The sequence below is a fragment of the Narcine bancroftii genome, chromosome 4 (assembly GCF_036971445.1).
Source record: "Narcine bancroftii isolate sNarBan1 chromosome 4, sNarBan1.hap1, whole genome shotgun sequence".
NCBI lineage: Eukaryota > Metazoa > Chordata > Chondrichthyes > Torpediniformes > Narcinidae > Narcine > Narcine bancroftii.
This window is the reverse complement of record NC_091472.1, coordinates 18,918,826-18,935,418: the sequence shown is the minus strand read 5'-3', so window position 1 is coordinate 18,935,418 and position 16,593 is coordinate 18,918,826. Positions and strand designations below refer to the sequence as shown.

The window sequence follows — 16,593 nt, the reverse complement described above, 5'->3', positions numbered from 1 at the left end:
TCAATTCTGCTCCACTACACGGTGGCGTCATGGCTGACCCAATCTTGGCTTCAATACCACTTGCCTATTTTCTCCCCAGACTCTTTGAATCCCTTGTAGTTCAAATATTGATAATTATTACTATGAATATATTGAATGTCTCTACCTCCACAGCTCTCAAGAGTTGATAATTCCAAAGATTCACCAAAGGTGAGGGAAGAATGATCTTCCTCTCCATTTGAAATGGTGCAACTAATAGTTCCAGATACCTTCACTGAATTCCACCCTATTAAACCACCTCAGAATCTTTTGATACTCCATTAGTACAGGCCCAACAGCTTTGCACACCTTCAACCCCAAAACTCCAGGGACCTATCCAGTGAAACTTCTCTGCACTGGCTCCAATGTCAGCACCACCCTTTTTTTTGCAAAAGAAAGACCAAAACTGTGCAGTCCTCCAGGAGAGGACTAACCAATGGCTTGTAATGATACTGTGTCAAAGTATATAAATATGTTTTTGGGAGATAAATTTGGAAAGGTTTGTTAGAATGCGTTACATACAAACACATTAAAACAGATCTTATTTGAAATACTGGAGCTCTGCCCCATGCTAGACATATCGAGACCTCACAGCTTTTGCAAGAGCTTTGATTGTTGTTTACAAAAGGCAACAGATGAAAAAGCATTTTTGAGCCACTGCTCTCTGAAAGAGAGAGTAAGAGGGTTATATGGTTTTGCAAGCAGAGAGAGTCAAACAGGTTTTCTCTCTCTGTTTCACTCTGTGGTGACCTGAAACAAAGAGGTTAACATCTCGAGAACCTTGAAGAGGCAAATTTCGTTAGCAAATCCCTGGAGTGGCTGATGGAAGTACATCAGTTGTGGTTGTCCTGGAACAACAAATCTCTCTCTGAAAACCGACAAAAACCTTCCTGAGCGATAACCATTTACCTTTCAAGCATCAAAGCCTGGTGAACTTTATAAATGTTAAATTCTGTGCACAGTATAAAAATTGCCTACAACCCGTGAACTTGGAGGAATGAGAAGTGAGATTAGACTGTGAACCAAAGAACTTTTCTGAACTTACACACACGTGCGCTTAGAATTAGAGTTGTTAAAGTGTGATTCTATTTTCATGTTTAAAGATAATTAAAAGCAACTTTTTTAAGTAACCATTTGTTGTTATGAATATCTATTGCTGCTGGGTTTTGGGGTCCTCTAGGCTCGTAACATTTTATGGGGGATTGTCCTTTTGATTTTAAAATTGGAGTTTTTTTGATTTATTAGTTAATTGGTTTATTTTTTTTCAAGCTAATTTGAAGCTTGTGTGTGGAAAAACAGCAGCAATGGATGATGATACATTTTTGTCACAACCATCACCTCCAGAGCTGAAGAGCAAGAGAAAAGAAGAACTGATGGTTATTTCTAAGGCATTAAAGCTGACTGAAGTCAAGCATTGGATGAGGATAATACAAATCCAGAGGATTATAGTGAAATATTATATAGATGAGGGAGAATTTGTTGAGAAAGACTTAGAAAAATTTCCAAAGGATAGATCTGTTGAATTGCAATTGGAGTTGGAGAAATTAAGGGTGGAAGAAAGAGAGAAAAATGGAATTTGAGTTGCAGAGCCAACAATATGAGGCAGAGGGAGCTGAAAAATGGAAGGGAGATGATGAAAGATGAAGAAAATATGACTTGGAAAAGATTGAAAGGGACAAACGGTTTCAATTAGAAAAGATAAAAATTGAGATGGAGGGATGTAAGAGAATTGAGGCTGTAACTCCTGGGCAGAGGTTTTTGGCTAGGAGAGAGGTGAATCTAGTTCCTCCTTTTGATGAGGGAGATATAGATTCAGAGAGCCCAAGATGACCAAAAGAAAAATGGCCTCTTATGCTCCAAAGTGTATGGAAGGGAAAAGCACAAGTTGCATCCTCTAGCTTGACAACAGAGCAAGTGGCAAATTATGATACTGTTAAACAAGCAGTATTGAAAGCTTATGAGCTGGTACCAGAAGCATACAGACAAAAATGTACGAGTTTGGTGAAAACATGGAATCAATCTTATATGGACTTCGCTCTGGGAAAATCTGTATGTTTTGAATAAATAATGATTTTGACAGATTGCCCAACTAAAAGAAAGACAAAAATCGCCAACTTCCATCACTTCCACTTTGGATTCTGGTACTTTGAGACAGAACCAGCCTGTTTGTAGTCCTGTTGTCACAATAGACCCAGGGGGAGGGGGAGTTATTTTTGTTAATAAATATGTGAGACCTGAGGGAACCCTTGCATCATAGATTCTAAATTCCATAGTCGGGTATCCAAACTTAGTTAAAAATGACACCAGTGATAAACTTTTCATTAACATGCATTAGCCTTACATTCTTGGGAACCTGTGTTCACAGTGAACATCTAATAATTTTATTCATTTCAACAATATTCATTCATAACATGTTTGAACTAAACCTAATGAAACCTTTTTTTAAAAACTCTTGTACCTAGCAAGGAGCAGCTAACTCATAAGATGAATCCTGTTTCTCTTGACCCTGGGGGGAATTTGAGGGTCTGAACAGAATAGAATATGCTGGAAAATATTGTGCTATTTAAACTTAAAATGCAGACTTCAGCACAAGGAGAATCCTGAACACCAGTTCTCTGAATTGAATGGGCTCTTTATGTGGTTAAGTGGAGAAGTTCTAAGGAAGGGCTTGGTTCATACGTGGAATAATATGAGAAAACTATGTTAATAGATGACAGGGGGGCTTTGCATGGAATATAAATCCCAGCACTAACTGTTTTTGTACTTCACATTCTGTGTGATTTTTGCATAGCCTGAAGAGTAACTGAATGGTTTGATAGTCTCTGAATAACTACTGTTGTATATTTAAAATTCTGCACTGCTTTTTGCTTTGTCATGAACACCAAAAAAAGGTATCTGAAACCTTTGCCCTTTTTTACAAGATTCCATGTTTACAAATTAAGTCTGATGTAGAATTATCAATATCTATGCATTTCTAAAGCTGTGTTCACTATTTATGTAATAAAATGAAGATCTGCTGATCCAAGGTAAAGAAAAGACCAACTGCATTCTAATCCCTTCAGATATCGTGTACTGAATCATCCGTACCTTTTCCACTCGGAACCTGTCTGGAACACAGTAAATGCAAAAGTAGATCACACAATGCAGTTCGCAGTCAAATGTGTATCACAGGAGTTATTGAACTATCTGCAAAATCATGCCCTGGTTCTGGATCTGTGGGGTCTCCAAGGTAATAATGAATCTGTTCACTTTTACATTTTATTATGGGCAGAGGGAAACCTACTGGAGGCAAATCATTTCACACAAGAAAGAATGAATTAAGGCTGGAAATTTTGCCTCCAGTAGCCTTCCCTCTCTCCAAATGAGCAACTAATACTAATATTCTTTGTTGCAGTTAAAGATTGAAGGGATGAGTCATTGAACATGGGTGTCATTGAACATGGGTGTAACCTGTGTTCAATCCTGGTCTCCAGTGCTCCCTGTGTGGAGTTTGTATATTCTCCCTGGAACTGCAGGAGTTTCTAATGGGTGCTCCCACATCCCAAAGATGTGTGGAATGATGGGCAAAAAAGACAAGTTTACTATATTTACAGGGTTACTGTAAATGAGTGGTTGAAGCAAAGGAGCTGTCTTTACACCATATGATTATGACATCGTTTTGAGAACTCGGCAGCCAATGGAGCAATATCCCAAGTATTTTTAAAATGTTAAAATGACATTCCAATCACAAGGCTCTTGTTTCCCACTCCTTCCAATTGTCCTCAACCTCCAATATTCAACAGTCTGAGTCAGAAAGGACATTGTAATTACAGCAATCCAATTCACTTCTCAATAATACTTTTCATTGTGGCTTCTCTTCCATTGAGCTCATTCAGCAGTCACTGGCAGTTTCAAATATGAGGGTCCGAGATGTTTCAGATCACATCCAAGATATCCTGCTGTGGGTGGGAGAACAGCCAGAGGTTGTGATGCATAGTGGTACCAATGGCATAGGTAGAAAAAGGGAAGAGATCCTGAAAAAAGATGATGGGGAGTTGAGAAGCAGAACCACAAAGGTAGTTACCTCTGGATTATTGCCTGTGCCAAAAGACAGTGAGTATAGGAATAGAATGAGGTGGAGGATAAATGCGTGGCTGAGGGATTGGAGCAGGGGCCAGGGATTCAGATTTCTGGATAATTGGGACCTCTTTTGGGGTAGGTGGGAGCTGTACAAAAAGGACAGGTTGCACTTGAATCCCAGGGGGACCAATATCCTGGCGGGAGGTTGACTAAGGCTACTGGGAAGACTTTAAACTAGAATCTTTGGGGGGGGGATTGGAACCAACTGAAGCGACTGGGGAAGAGGAGGATACCTCATGGAGACCGTGTGTGAAGGAGGATAGTCGGGTGATAGAGCAAGGACGCACTCAGACAGATGGTTTAAATGTGTCTATTTTAACACAAGGAGTATTGTGAACAAAGCAGATGAGCTTAATGTGGATCAGTACTTGGAGCTATGATGTAGTGGCCATTACAGAGACTTGGGGGGCTCAGGAACAGGAGTGGTTACATCAAGTGCCGGGTTTTAGATGTTTCAGAAAGGACGGAGGGAGGGAAAAGAGGTGGGGGCATGGCCCTGTGGATGAGAGATAGTGTCATGGCTGGAAAAAAGGTGGACATCATGGAGGGATTGTCTACGGAGTCTCTGTGGGTGGAGGTTAGGAACAGGAAGGGGTCAATAACATTACTTGGTGTTTTTTATAGGCTGCCCAATAGGAACAGGGATATTGAGAAGCAGATAGGGAAACAGATCCTGGAAAGGTTTAATAATGTTATCGTGATGGGGGGGGTTTTAACTTCCCAAATAGCGATTGGCATCTCCATAGAGCAAGGGGTTTAGATGGTGTGGAGTCTGTTAAGTATCTTCAGGAACATTTCTTTACACAATATGTATATTAGCCTATAAGAGGAGAGTCTGTACTTGATTTGGTATTGGGAAATGAACCTGGTCAGGTGGAACAGCATTTTGGAGATGGTGATCATAATTCTTTCTCCTTTATAATAGATAGGAACAGACAAGTTACAAAAATATTTAAATGGAGTAAGGGGCATTATGAGGCTATCAGGCATAAATTGGAAACAGATTTTCTCAGGGAAAAGTACATTAGAAATGTGGCAAATGTTCAAGGGATATTTGTGTTAAGTCCTTCATAAGTTCTTCCAATGAGACAGGGGAAGTAGAGTACAGGGACCATGGTGTACAAAGGCTGTAAAAAATTTGGTCAAGAAGGAAAACTTACAAAAGGTTCCAAGAGCTAGGTAATGTTAGAAACCTCGAAGATTATAAGGTTAACAGGAAGGAGCTTAAAAAGTAAATTAGGAGAGCCAGAAGGGGCCATGAGAAGGCCTCGTCATTCTACAACTATGTGAAGAGCAAGAGGTTAAGATGTGAAAGAATAGGACCTATCAAGTGTGACAGTGAGAAAGTGCATATGGAACCAGAGGAAATAGCAGAGGTACTTAATGTATTCACTATGGAAAAGGATCTTGGCGATTATAGTGATGACATGCAGCAGACTGAAAAGCTTGAGCATGTAGATCTTAAGAGAAAGGAATGTGTTGGAGCTTTTGGAAAGCATCAAGTTGGATAAGTCACCGGGACCAGATGGGATGTACCCCAGGCTACTGTGGAGATAGCTGAACCTCTGGTGATGATCTTTGAATCATCAATTGGGATGAGAGAGAAACCGGAGGATTGCAGATGTTGTTCCTTCTTTCAAGAAAGGGAGTAGATAGCCCAGGAAATTATAGACCAGTGAGTCTTACTTCAGTAGTTGGTAAGTTGATGGAGATCACAGGAGCCTGGATTTCTGAATATTTGGAGAGGTATATGATTAGGAATAGTCAACATGACTATTCAAGGGCAGGTTGTGCCTTACAAACCTGATTGAATTTTTGGAGGATGCGACATTGATGTTCCTCAACATGATTATCCAACTGCACGAAAACCAACAAGGTCGGGTCAGATACAGCAATGAGCTCTCTGAACCCGTCTCAATGGCGTGAAGCAAGGCTGTGTTCTGGCACCAACCCTCTTTTCAATCTTCTTCAGCATGATGCTGAACCAAGCCATGAAAGACCCCAACAATGAAGACGCTGTTTACATCCGGTACCGCACGGATGGCAGTCTCTTCAATCTGAGGCGCCTGCAAGCTCACACCAAGACACAAGAGAAACTTGTCCGTGAACTACTCTTTGCAGATGATGCCGCTTTAGTTGCCCATTCAGAGCCAGCTCTTCAGCGCTTGACGTCCTGCTTTGCGGAAACTGCCAAAATGTTTGGCCTGGAAGTCAGCCTGAAGAAAACTGAGGTCCTCCATCAGCCAGCTCCCCACCATGACTACCAGCCCCCCCACATCTCCATCGGGCACACAAAACTCAAAACGGTCAACCAGTTTACCTATCTCGGCTGCACCATTTCATCAGATGCAAGGATCGACAATGAGATAGACAACAGACTCGCCAAGGCAAATAGCGCCTTTGGAAGACTACACAAAAGAGTCTGGAAAAACAACCAACTGAAAAACCTCACAAAGATAAGCGTATACAGAGCCGTTGTCATACCCACACTCCTGTTCGGCTCCGAATCATGGGTCCTCTACCGGCACCACCTACGGCTCCTAGAACGCTTCCACCAGCGTTGTCTCCGCTCCATCCTCAACATCCATTGGAGCGCTTACACCCCTAACGTCGAAGTACTCGAGATGGCAGAGGTCGACAGCATCGAGTCCACGCTTATGAAGATCCAGCTGCGCTGGATGGGTCACGTCTCCAGAATGGAGGACCATCGCCTTCCCAAGATCGTATTATATGGCGAGCTCTCCACTGGCCACCGTGACAGAGGTGCACCAAAGAAAAGGTACAAGGACTGCCTAAAGAAATCTCTTGGTGCCTGCCACATTGACCACCGCCAGTGGGCTGATAACGCCTCAAACCGTGCATCTTGGCGCCTCACAGTTTGGCGGGCAGCAACCTCCTTTGAAGAAGACCGCAGAGCCCACCTCACTGACAAAAGGCAAAGGAGGAAAAACCCAACACCCAACCCCAACCAACCAATTTTCCCTTGCAACCGCTGCAATCGTGTCTGCCTGTCCCGCATCGGACTTGTCAGCCACAAACGAGCCTACAGCTGACGTGGACTTTTTACCCCCTCCATAAATCTTCGTCCGCGAAGCCAAGCCAAAGAAGATATGGATTTCAGCAAGGGATTTGATAAGATGTGACATGCAAGGCTTATTGAGGCATGGAATTGAAGGGAACATTGTTTTCTGGATCCGGACTGGTTTGCCCACAGAAGGCAAAGAGTGGTTGTAGATGGGTCATATTCTGCATGGAGGTCGGTGACCAGTGGTGTTCCTCAGGGATCTGTTCTGGGACTCGTACTCTTGGTGATTTGGAAGTAGAAGGATGGGTTAGCATGTCACAAAGGTTGCGGGTATTGTGAATAGTGTGGAGGGCTGTCAGAGGTTACAGCAGGACATTGATAGGATGCAAAACTGGGCTGAGAAGTGGCAGATGTGTGAAGTAGTTCATTTTGATAGGTCATATATGATGGGAGAATATAGTATTAGTAGTAAGACTATTGGCAGTGTGGAAGATTAGGGGAATCTTGGGGTCTGACTCCATTGGAGGCCAAAGCAGCTGTGCAGGTTGATTCTGTGGTTAAGACAACATTTGGTGTATTAGCCTTCATTAATCATAGAATTGAATTTAGGAGCCGAGAGGTAATGTTGCGGCTATATAGGACCCTGGTCAAACCCCACTTGGAATACTGTGCTCAGTTCTGGTCATCTCACTACCAGAAGGATGTGGAAACCATAGAAAGGGGGCAGAGGAGATTTACAAGGATGTTGCCTGGTTTAGGGAGCACGCCCTATGAAAACAGGTTGAGTGAACTCAGCCTTTTCTCCTTGGAGAAGTGGAGGTTGAGAGATAACCTGATAGTGGTGAAAAAGGTGATGAGAGGCATTGATCGTGTAAATAGAGGATTTTTCCCAGGGCTGAAACGATTGCCACAAAAGAACACTGATTTAAGGTGCTAGGAAGTAGGTACAGAGGAGATGTCAGTGGCAAGTTTGTTTTATGCTGAGTAGTGGGGGTGTGGAATGGGCTGCCAGCAAAGGTGGTGGAGGTGGATATGTTAGGGTTCTTTAAGAGACTTTTGGATAGAATCATGGTGCTTGGAAATTACTCGGCTTTCCCTTAGCCCTCTATTTTTCTAAGGTTTGGCACAATTTGGTGGGCCGAAGGGTCTGTGTTGTGCGGCAAGTTTTCCAAGTTTTATTCTAGCTGGTTGCATCACTGTCTGATATGGAGATGTCATCACTCAGGACAAAAAAAAACTCTAGAGGGTTGTTAACTTGGTATGTGACATCACAGGCACCTGTCTTCATTCCATCAAGGACATTTACAAGAGGCAGTATCTTAAGAAAGCAGCCTCTATCCTCAAGGACCCCTCCCCCCCCCCCCCCGCCGCCCCACATCACCCAGGCTAGGCTACCATTGGGCAGGAGAGAAGTACAGGAGCCTGAAGACAAGCACTCAGCAGCACAAGGGCAGCTTCTTCCCCTCCGCCACCAAATTCCTGAATGAACAATGAACCACAGACACTACCTTTGGCTTTTTCTTGCAAAATTTTTATTTATTTTGTCAGGTAGTTTATAAATGTTTGCATTCTGCTGCCACAAAACAACGAATACTACTGATAATCTGTGGAGAGGGATTGTCAGACCTCTCATCGGAAGATTTCCAGCATCTGCAGTTTTGCTTTGTTTTTTTTTGACATTTTAAGTGGACCTTGTCTTTTCACCCTTATGACTAGCCCACTTGCTAAAATGCAAGCCTGAAAGACTCTCCAGAATAGTTCACAAAAGGCTAGTGAAAGTTCCGAATCTATGTTAATCTGGTTCAAGTACCACTGGGTAAGGCAATCCATTTAATTACGCAGGAGGTTGCAGTTTGTTTTTCTTTTAATGTGCACATTTTTTTTGATAGAACGAATGTGGGTTTGATCTGATTTTCCTTCTACCGTGCAGAAGGCTGTGAAGAAATGGTCTTTCCTGGTAATTTTGAGGTTACCGACAAAGGCAGTATAATTATAGATTATGTTGGATCACAGCTACTCTCCAATAAGGATGAGGTAAGTATTCTTATTTACAGCTTGTTTTTTGTAAACTAACTGCTCCTGTCATTTTATTTTCTAGAGGAGATTTACAAGGCACTTTTTTTTCAACAGAGTGAATGTTGTGATATTATTTGGTGGAATTGCAGTTTGTGAGAGGCTAATGAAGAATATAGATCAGTTGGAAAGGCAGATGGAATTTAACCTGCTTGAACAGTTTGGGAGTTCAAATGCAAGAGGAAAGTAGACAGTAAATGACAGGGTGATATGGAGGTTATGCAGAGGGATATTGGGGTAGCTCCCTGAAAAGGCAACACGAGGACAGGTTGGTAAAGAAGGCATACCGTGAGTGTCACGTCCTTGAAAATTAAAATTAGCAAGTCCTATTTCATCTGAATAAAACGTTAGTTGGATCACATTGGTGAGCAGTTCCTGCTGCTGCATTACAGGAAGGATGTAGAGGCTTTGGTGAGGGTTCAGAAGAGATTCACTGGCATGTTGCCTGGATTAGAAAGTATTGGCTAAATGGAGTGGATGGACAAAGTTGGATTTTTTTTCACTGCAGTGTCAGAGGTTGAACTGAAAGAAGTTTATAAAATTATGAGAGGCATAGGTAGGGTGGACGGTCAGTCTTTTTCTCCAGGGTGAAAACGTCAAATATTAGAGGTTTAAGATGAGAAGGGGAAAAGTTTAAAGGAGATTTGAGGTTTTTTTTGGCATAGAAAGTGGTAGGTGGATGGGTGCACTACCAGGGAAGGTGGTGGAAGCAGAAATGTCGGCAATATTTAAGCAGCATTTAGACATCCCCATGATTATTCAGGGAATAGAACGATAGGGATTTGTTTAGATTGGCATACTAGTGGTGCAAACATCATGAGCTGAAGGGTTTGTTCCTGTGCTGTACTATTCTGTTCTAAATGCAGAATAGCTAGTGATCACAGAACAATTCCATTCAGTATCATGTGATGTTTCTCAAACTGCCCCTTGAAGGGGATACAAAAACAAGGGAAATGTGGAGAACTTGTAGCTCCCATTTTGTAATGATCACTTCACTGAGTGGATTAGTGGAAATTTGTAATCAACAGTAACAATTAACTTGTTGATGACAAAGATGGGCACTTTGAATGATACTAAATAATTAGGAATGCCTAATAGAACCTTTATAACCAGAATGCTGGTTAAGCAACGTTACTCCCAATGTTACTACCATAGTAGTAAATGTTGTTTTGTTTTAAATATCAGAATGTTACAAAGGCTGTACAGGTTGTATCCAATAGTATAGCATGGAAATAATTTTCTGGTTTTTATGCAAACCAAACCAAATAAAACAACTCACTTTGTTTCCAAAGGTCCAAAGAGATGGTTTGGACTAGAGGATACATAATATACATGCATTGTGCTATGTTTGAAAGCTAAAATTCTTAATCAATTTGTAGGACAAGGGAGATGAGCAGTTCTCTGAACTGTACATTAAATTATCAAAGTTGGAGCAAGAGACTGATCTGCTGAGAAATATCAACCGAACCCTCAGGAATGACAACGTCATGCTGCAGACCGCCATAAACAAAATGAGTGATGGTAATGAAGAACTAACAATCTAATGCAAAGTAATTTGGGTCATCTTGTATAATATTTAATTTCGTACAAATAAATCTAACACAAGATTAAACTTTGTTTAACATAAAACAGAGGACCAAGATTCAATTTGACAGCATCAGGATTAACCCATTCAACCCCTGAAATCAGTTTGGTCATTCTGTTAGGTTATGGAACTCAGAACATTACAGGCCCTTGGGCCACAATGTTGTGCCAACTTCTATAAACCAACTCAACAATCTAAATCTTTCCGTAACCCTCTATTTTTATTGCATTCATGTGCCTATCCAAGAGCTTTTTTAAATGTCCCGACTGTACCAGCTTCCACCACCACCACCCTGAGCAATGTATTCCAGGCACCCCTATCTCTTTTTTTTAAAAAAGAACAATCCTGATGTGTTTTCCCCCCCCCCCCCACCAAATTTTCCTCTCATCGCCTTATACAGATGTCCTCTAGTATTTGCTGCTGTCACCCTGGGAAACCTATCTGTGCCTCTCATAATTTTGTAGACTTCTATTAAGTCACCTCTCATCCTTCGCTCCAAAGAGAAAAGCCCCAGCTCTGCTAACCTTGCCTCAAGAGACACTTTCTCCAATCCAAGCAACATCAAGCTGGTTGCTTGAATTCTGGATAATGGGGATTTTACTGTAGTCGTTTTGCCTGGGCAGCCCAGTCTTCCAGTAGAACCATTGTATCTAAGATCATGGACATCAGCAGGCTACAGCCTAAAGGGGTGTATAAAAATATTTTAAAACATTGTGGAGCAATGGGCCACAGGTTCTTGTAAAGTAAAAACCCCTGATATTTGGCACTTATGGGGATGCCGGAAAAGTTTACTTTCCTAAAGTAAAAACACAATGCTGGAGAAACTCAGCCATTCAAACAGTGTCCTTTATATAGCAACGGCAAAATTACATAACTGACATTTCAGGCTTGAGTCCTTCATCAAGGTATATTTTCCTGTTGCTTGAGACTTACTTTTACAATGACTAATGCACCTACATTAAGAATAAACAGTTTAAAAGACAAAAATGCTGTACTTCTAGTGAACATAAAGCATTTTACTTTATTTTCAGTCATATGCTTTGAAAACACTTAACCGTTGCTGCATCTGCAGGTTCCTCCCCCTTCACGGAGCCACCCGAAAGATGAACAACATTATAGATAATTAACACCCCCTCCCTTAAGTTTACAGATAAAGCCTCTGACCAGGGCAACTCTGACTCAGCAGGGAATAAGGGAACACTTAAGAGAATCATCCTAATGGTAAGCGGCATCAACCAGCTCTTCATCCTGGGTGATACCACTTTATTCAAACAGTTGCTACGAGCAAAGAACAACCAAGGCACTCTGCTCCCATCTTCACGAAAAGTTTTTCTGTTACTGCAAGAATATTTACTATTACAATTTAAAAAGTTTATTTTTTTACCTATTATTTTATTCTTATTTATTTACTTTTTATAAAATCGGTTGCTTGAATTCCAGATACCAGGTGTTTTACTGCAGTCCCCTTAGCAGCAAATGCATTACATTTTTGACATATCTGTAAAAATCTGCAGTTAATTGCCAGAACATTTAAAATTATTGGATTAGAAAGCCCACTTAGCCACTAGGAGCTGTGCCCCCAGGTGAATTTGAGCGTGGGTGGTCTTTACTAACTCTACCCAATGCAAAAAGCTTTGAGAGTCCAGATTACCACTATCTTTTGTGAAAAGCACTTTCTGACTTCAATTCCCAATCGTCCTTAATAATATTTATGCCCCAATTGGACCTGAAACATATTAATTGTCACCTTAGAAACAGCTGCCTGCTAACTTGTATAATTAGTTTGCAGGTGCACAAGTTGGTAAAGAGAGCCAGGCTTGAAGGAAAACTGCATCCAAGGTTCAGATACGTTCCTTAACTACTATTAATGTTTGCTGTTTCTACCTGTTTCTATATTTAATATTGCTTGCACTGAGAATATTTTAACAGGCGTTTCAGCCAACAAAACCCAGAATTGCACTAAAATAAAAATTGTCTAGGTGTCAATATAGCATTCAGTCCAGGAAACCACCCTATGCTTCATTCTGGGTTCCAATATTGCTCCTTTCTGAAATCCTAGATTTATCTCTAGCCTCAAGATCCGGAGGGAAGCCCTTCCATCAAATGAATCCACAACTCTTTGGTTGGAGGAGCACATCGAAGGCCAGCTGTGAAGTTGACTTTGCTAAGGCTCTTAAAACATTTTATAAAAGCATGAACAGGGTGCAAAGCCAAATATCAGGACTGAGGCAGCATCGACCACCGGTATGTTGCATCCAAATTCACTTGCTATTACCTGCTACATACAATAATTAACACCAAATGCCCGAAATTGTGTCTTTTTGCACTCTGCAGTTCTTACCTGCAATGCATTGAGTGGTGATAAACATTTAAAATGCTGTGGCCGGTAATTCAACATTATCAGACAGTATATTTCCTTGTGTGCCATTTTAGTTAGTGTATAATATGTACTTTGTAGGTCGAGAATGATATGGAATTACTGCAGATGTATCTGCACAAGCAAAGTCAGGGAATAAAGAATTTCGGGGATCAACTTGAATCTTGCATAAACAAGCTGAAAAATGATGTTAGCTTCATCGTTAAGAAAAAAAGGGAAAACACCACAAGACCAGGAGAAAACAAGTTCCACTCCACCAAGCGAAGCCTTTCTGAAGTATAAAAAGCAAAGAATTCACGGGAAATACTTCCATTTCAATAAGGTCCACAGATGCCCAGTCAATCATAACTTCCAATTGCATGAAAGAGGCATGTTTCCACTTAGAAGGGAACCCTTCTGTAACCCTTGGAGAACTAAATTTAGCCTTTTATGGTTTGGACTTCCTTTCTCCCACTAGCTTTGGCTCTAGAATCCTCACAAAACTTCTCCAAGAACTGGATTAAAATCTACCTCTCATCAAGCTTTTAGTCCCCTGCTTTGAATGTCTGTTTACCCCATTGTTAATTTATCATCTTGTATTAATCTTCTGTTAAATGATAAAGTGCTAATGGAACTGTAATATTCTTTATTGCAATGGAAACAATTTTAAAAGCATGATGGGAAAATTTTACTGCAGCAACACTGAAAAAACTTACTGAAAGATTAAATATAATTTGTATGGTCAAGAGGATTAAAAAATAAATTATTACCAGGTGATGCACCTAAAATTTACTAAAATACTTTAAATACCAATGACAATTTTTAAAGATCGTCTGGATATTATTTCCAGGCAATTCCCTCAGATATAGTATCTACCACGGGTCATGCAGAATCAGAAATGTGTGACTCAGGCCCATCCTGTACCAGTTGAAAAAGAATTTGTAGCTTATTCCCATCTCCGATGTTGTTTCTTTTTCCACTGATTGTCAAGTCCTTCCAGCATTTATTTTTTAGATTTGCAGATTTTTTTAGTATTAAATTATTACCTGTTTTAGAGGGTTTGAGGGTGGATAAATTCCCAGTGCTTGATGAGATGCATCTCAGGGTGCTAATAGAAGCAATGATTTGATTACTAGGGATCGAACAATTTTTTTTTAGCAAGCTGCCAGAGGACGAGGAAGTGCAGCTGGGATAAAGCCAGCTCAATACTAGCCAGTGAGCATGCCATTACATTTAAGTTCTACCAGAAAGTGATGAAAACCTATGCCCATTTGTTAAAATTTGCATTTCTATGCTAATCCAGAAGTGAAAGTTATGAAAAAGCACCAGTGGTTTTGTTTTTATTAAATACAGAATTCTCTACCTTTAAAGCTAGAGTTTTAAAGCTAGAGTTTTAAAACTTGTTGTTAGGAAAAACCCCATGTGTAAGTGTACTGAGCAGCCCTGTTTCTTCCAGTCAGGCTGAATCCCCAATTACACTAATTATTTAAAAGCACACAATAATAGAACCATAAAACTTTACAGCACAGAAAACCCTTCTGATCTGTGCCGACCAATAAAACTAGCTAGTTGCACTGACCTACTCTCCATAACCCTCCAGACCTCTCCTATCCATGTATTTATCCAATTTATTTTTAAATCTCAAGAATGAATCTGCATTCACTACATCAGATGGCAGCTCATTCCACACTCCTACCACTCTCTGAGTGAAAAACTTTCCCCTAATGTTCCCCTTGTACCTCTCCTCTTTCAGCTGAAGCTATGACCTATCATATTTATCTCCCCCATTCCAAGTGGAAACATCCTACTCACATCTACTCTGTCTCTATCAAGTCTCCCCTCATTCTTCTTCGTTCCAAGAGTATAGCCCTAACCTGTTTAATCTTTCCTGGTAACTCAATTCCTGAAGACCCAGCAACATCTTAGTAAATCTTCTTTGCATTCTTTCAATCTTATTGATATCCTTCCTGCTGCTGGGTGACCAGAACTGCACACAATATTCTAAATGTGGTCTCACCAATGACTTGAATAACTTCAACATAACATCCCAGCTTCTATACTGAGTACTTTGATTTATAAAGGCTAAGATGCCAAATGCTTTCTTTACAACCCTGTCCACATGAGATGCCACCTTCAGGGAACAATGTATATATATATATTTATTTATATATATATATATATATCTATCTATATATCTATTTATTTATATATATATATATATATATATATATATATCTATTTATATATCTATTTATTTATATATATATACATACAATTTATTTATTTATATATATAATATATATATTTATATATTTATATTTATTTATATATATTTATATATAAATATATATATATTTATATATATTTATTCCCAGATCTCTTTGCTCCTCCACACTCCTCAATGGCCTACCCATTTACTTTGTACGTCCTACCCTGATTCGGTCTTCCAAAGTGTAATACCTCAAACGTATCTGCATTAAATTCCATCAGCCATTTACTGGCCCAATTTCCCAACTGGTCCAGGTCCCTCTGCAAGCTTTGAAAATCTTCCTCACAGTCCACGACGCCTCCTATATTTGTGTCATCAGCAAAATTGCTGATCCAATTCACCATGTTATCATCTAGATCATTTATATAGATAACAATAATGGTCCCAACACAGACCTCCAGTCTGAGAACCATCCACCACACTTTGTTTTCTTCCATCAAATCAATTTCAAATCCAGTTTGCAACCTCTCTAATATATACCTAATGCCCTAACCTTCTGAACCAACTTCTCATGTGGAACTTTAGTAAACCCTTTGACAAAGTCCATAAAAACAACATCCACAGCCTTTCTCTCATCAACCTTCTTGATAACTTACACAAAAAAAACTACAAGATTTGTTAAACACGACCTACCATGCATAAATCCTTGCTGACTGTCCTTAATCAGCTGATGACAGTCCAAATATCTATATATCTATATATCCTCTCTCTCAGAAATCCTTCAAAAAATTTACATATAACTGATGTCAGTCTCACTGGCCTATAATTGCCTGATTTACTTTTGGAACCCTTCTTAAACAGCGCGACAACATAAGCTATTCTCCAATCCTTTGGCACCTCCCGTGTCTAAGGACATTTTGAATATATCCAGAAATTTCAGCAGGAATATCATTTCCAGTCCAGGGGATTTGTCTCCCTTTATTTGTTGCAAGGCAGCAAGCACCTCCTTCTCCTTAAACTCCATATGTTCCATGACACTTCTATTTGTTTCCCTTCCACCCTTATTCCCTATGCCAATTTCCTGCATACATTGTCCTGAGTTTACAAAGGTGTTAATGGCCCAAAATTCTTCCTGAAACTGGCTTAACAGCACTACAGCAGACTTGCAGAATCTATAATACCTTTCAACGCTGAAGCGCTAACTGACT

The 16,593-nt window shown here is 40.3% G+C and overlaps 1 protein-coding gene across 9 annotated transcripts in view; it reads left to right on the top strand.

The window, feature by feature from the left end:
- Nucleotides 1-15,308, top strand: part of kif28 (kinesin family member 28) — a 51,156-nt gene extending 35,848 nt beyond the window's left edge. For 6 of the 9 annotated variants that reach the window (XM_069930881.1, XM_069930883.1, XM_069930884.1 and 3 more), the window contains 5 exons: nt 3,081-3,247; nt 9,093-9,196; nt 10,615-10,756; nt 12,880-13,064; nt 13,279-15,308. In XM_069930881.1, coding sequence (XP_069786982.1) covers nt 3,081-3,247; nt 9,093-9,196; nt 10,615-10,756; nt 12,880-13,064; nt 13,279-13,479 — 799 coding nt within the window. In that variant the 3' untranslated portion in view covers nt 13,480-15,308. Of the gene's footprint in view, nt 1-3,080; nt 3,248-9,051; nt 9,197-10,614; nt 10,757-12,879; nt 13,065-13,278 lie in introns of those variants that run through there. The other 3 variants (XM_069930882.1, XM_069930885.1, XM_069930888.1) reach the window with 3 other exon arrangements.
- Nucleotides 15,309-16,593: the final 1,285 nt, after the last annotated feature.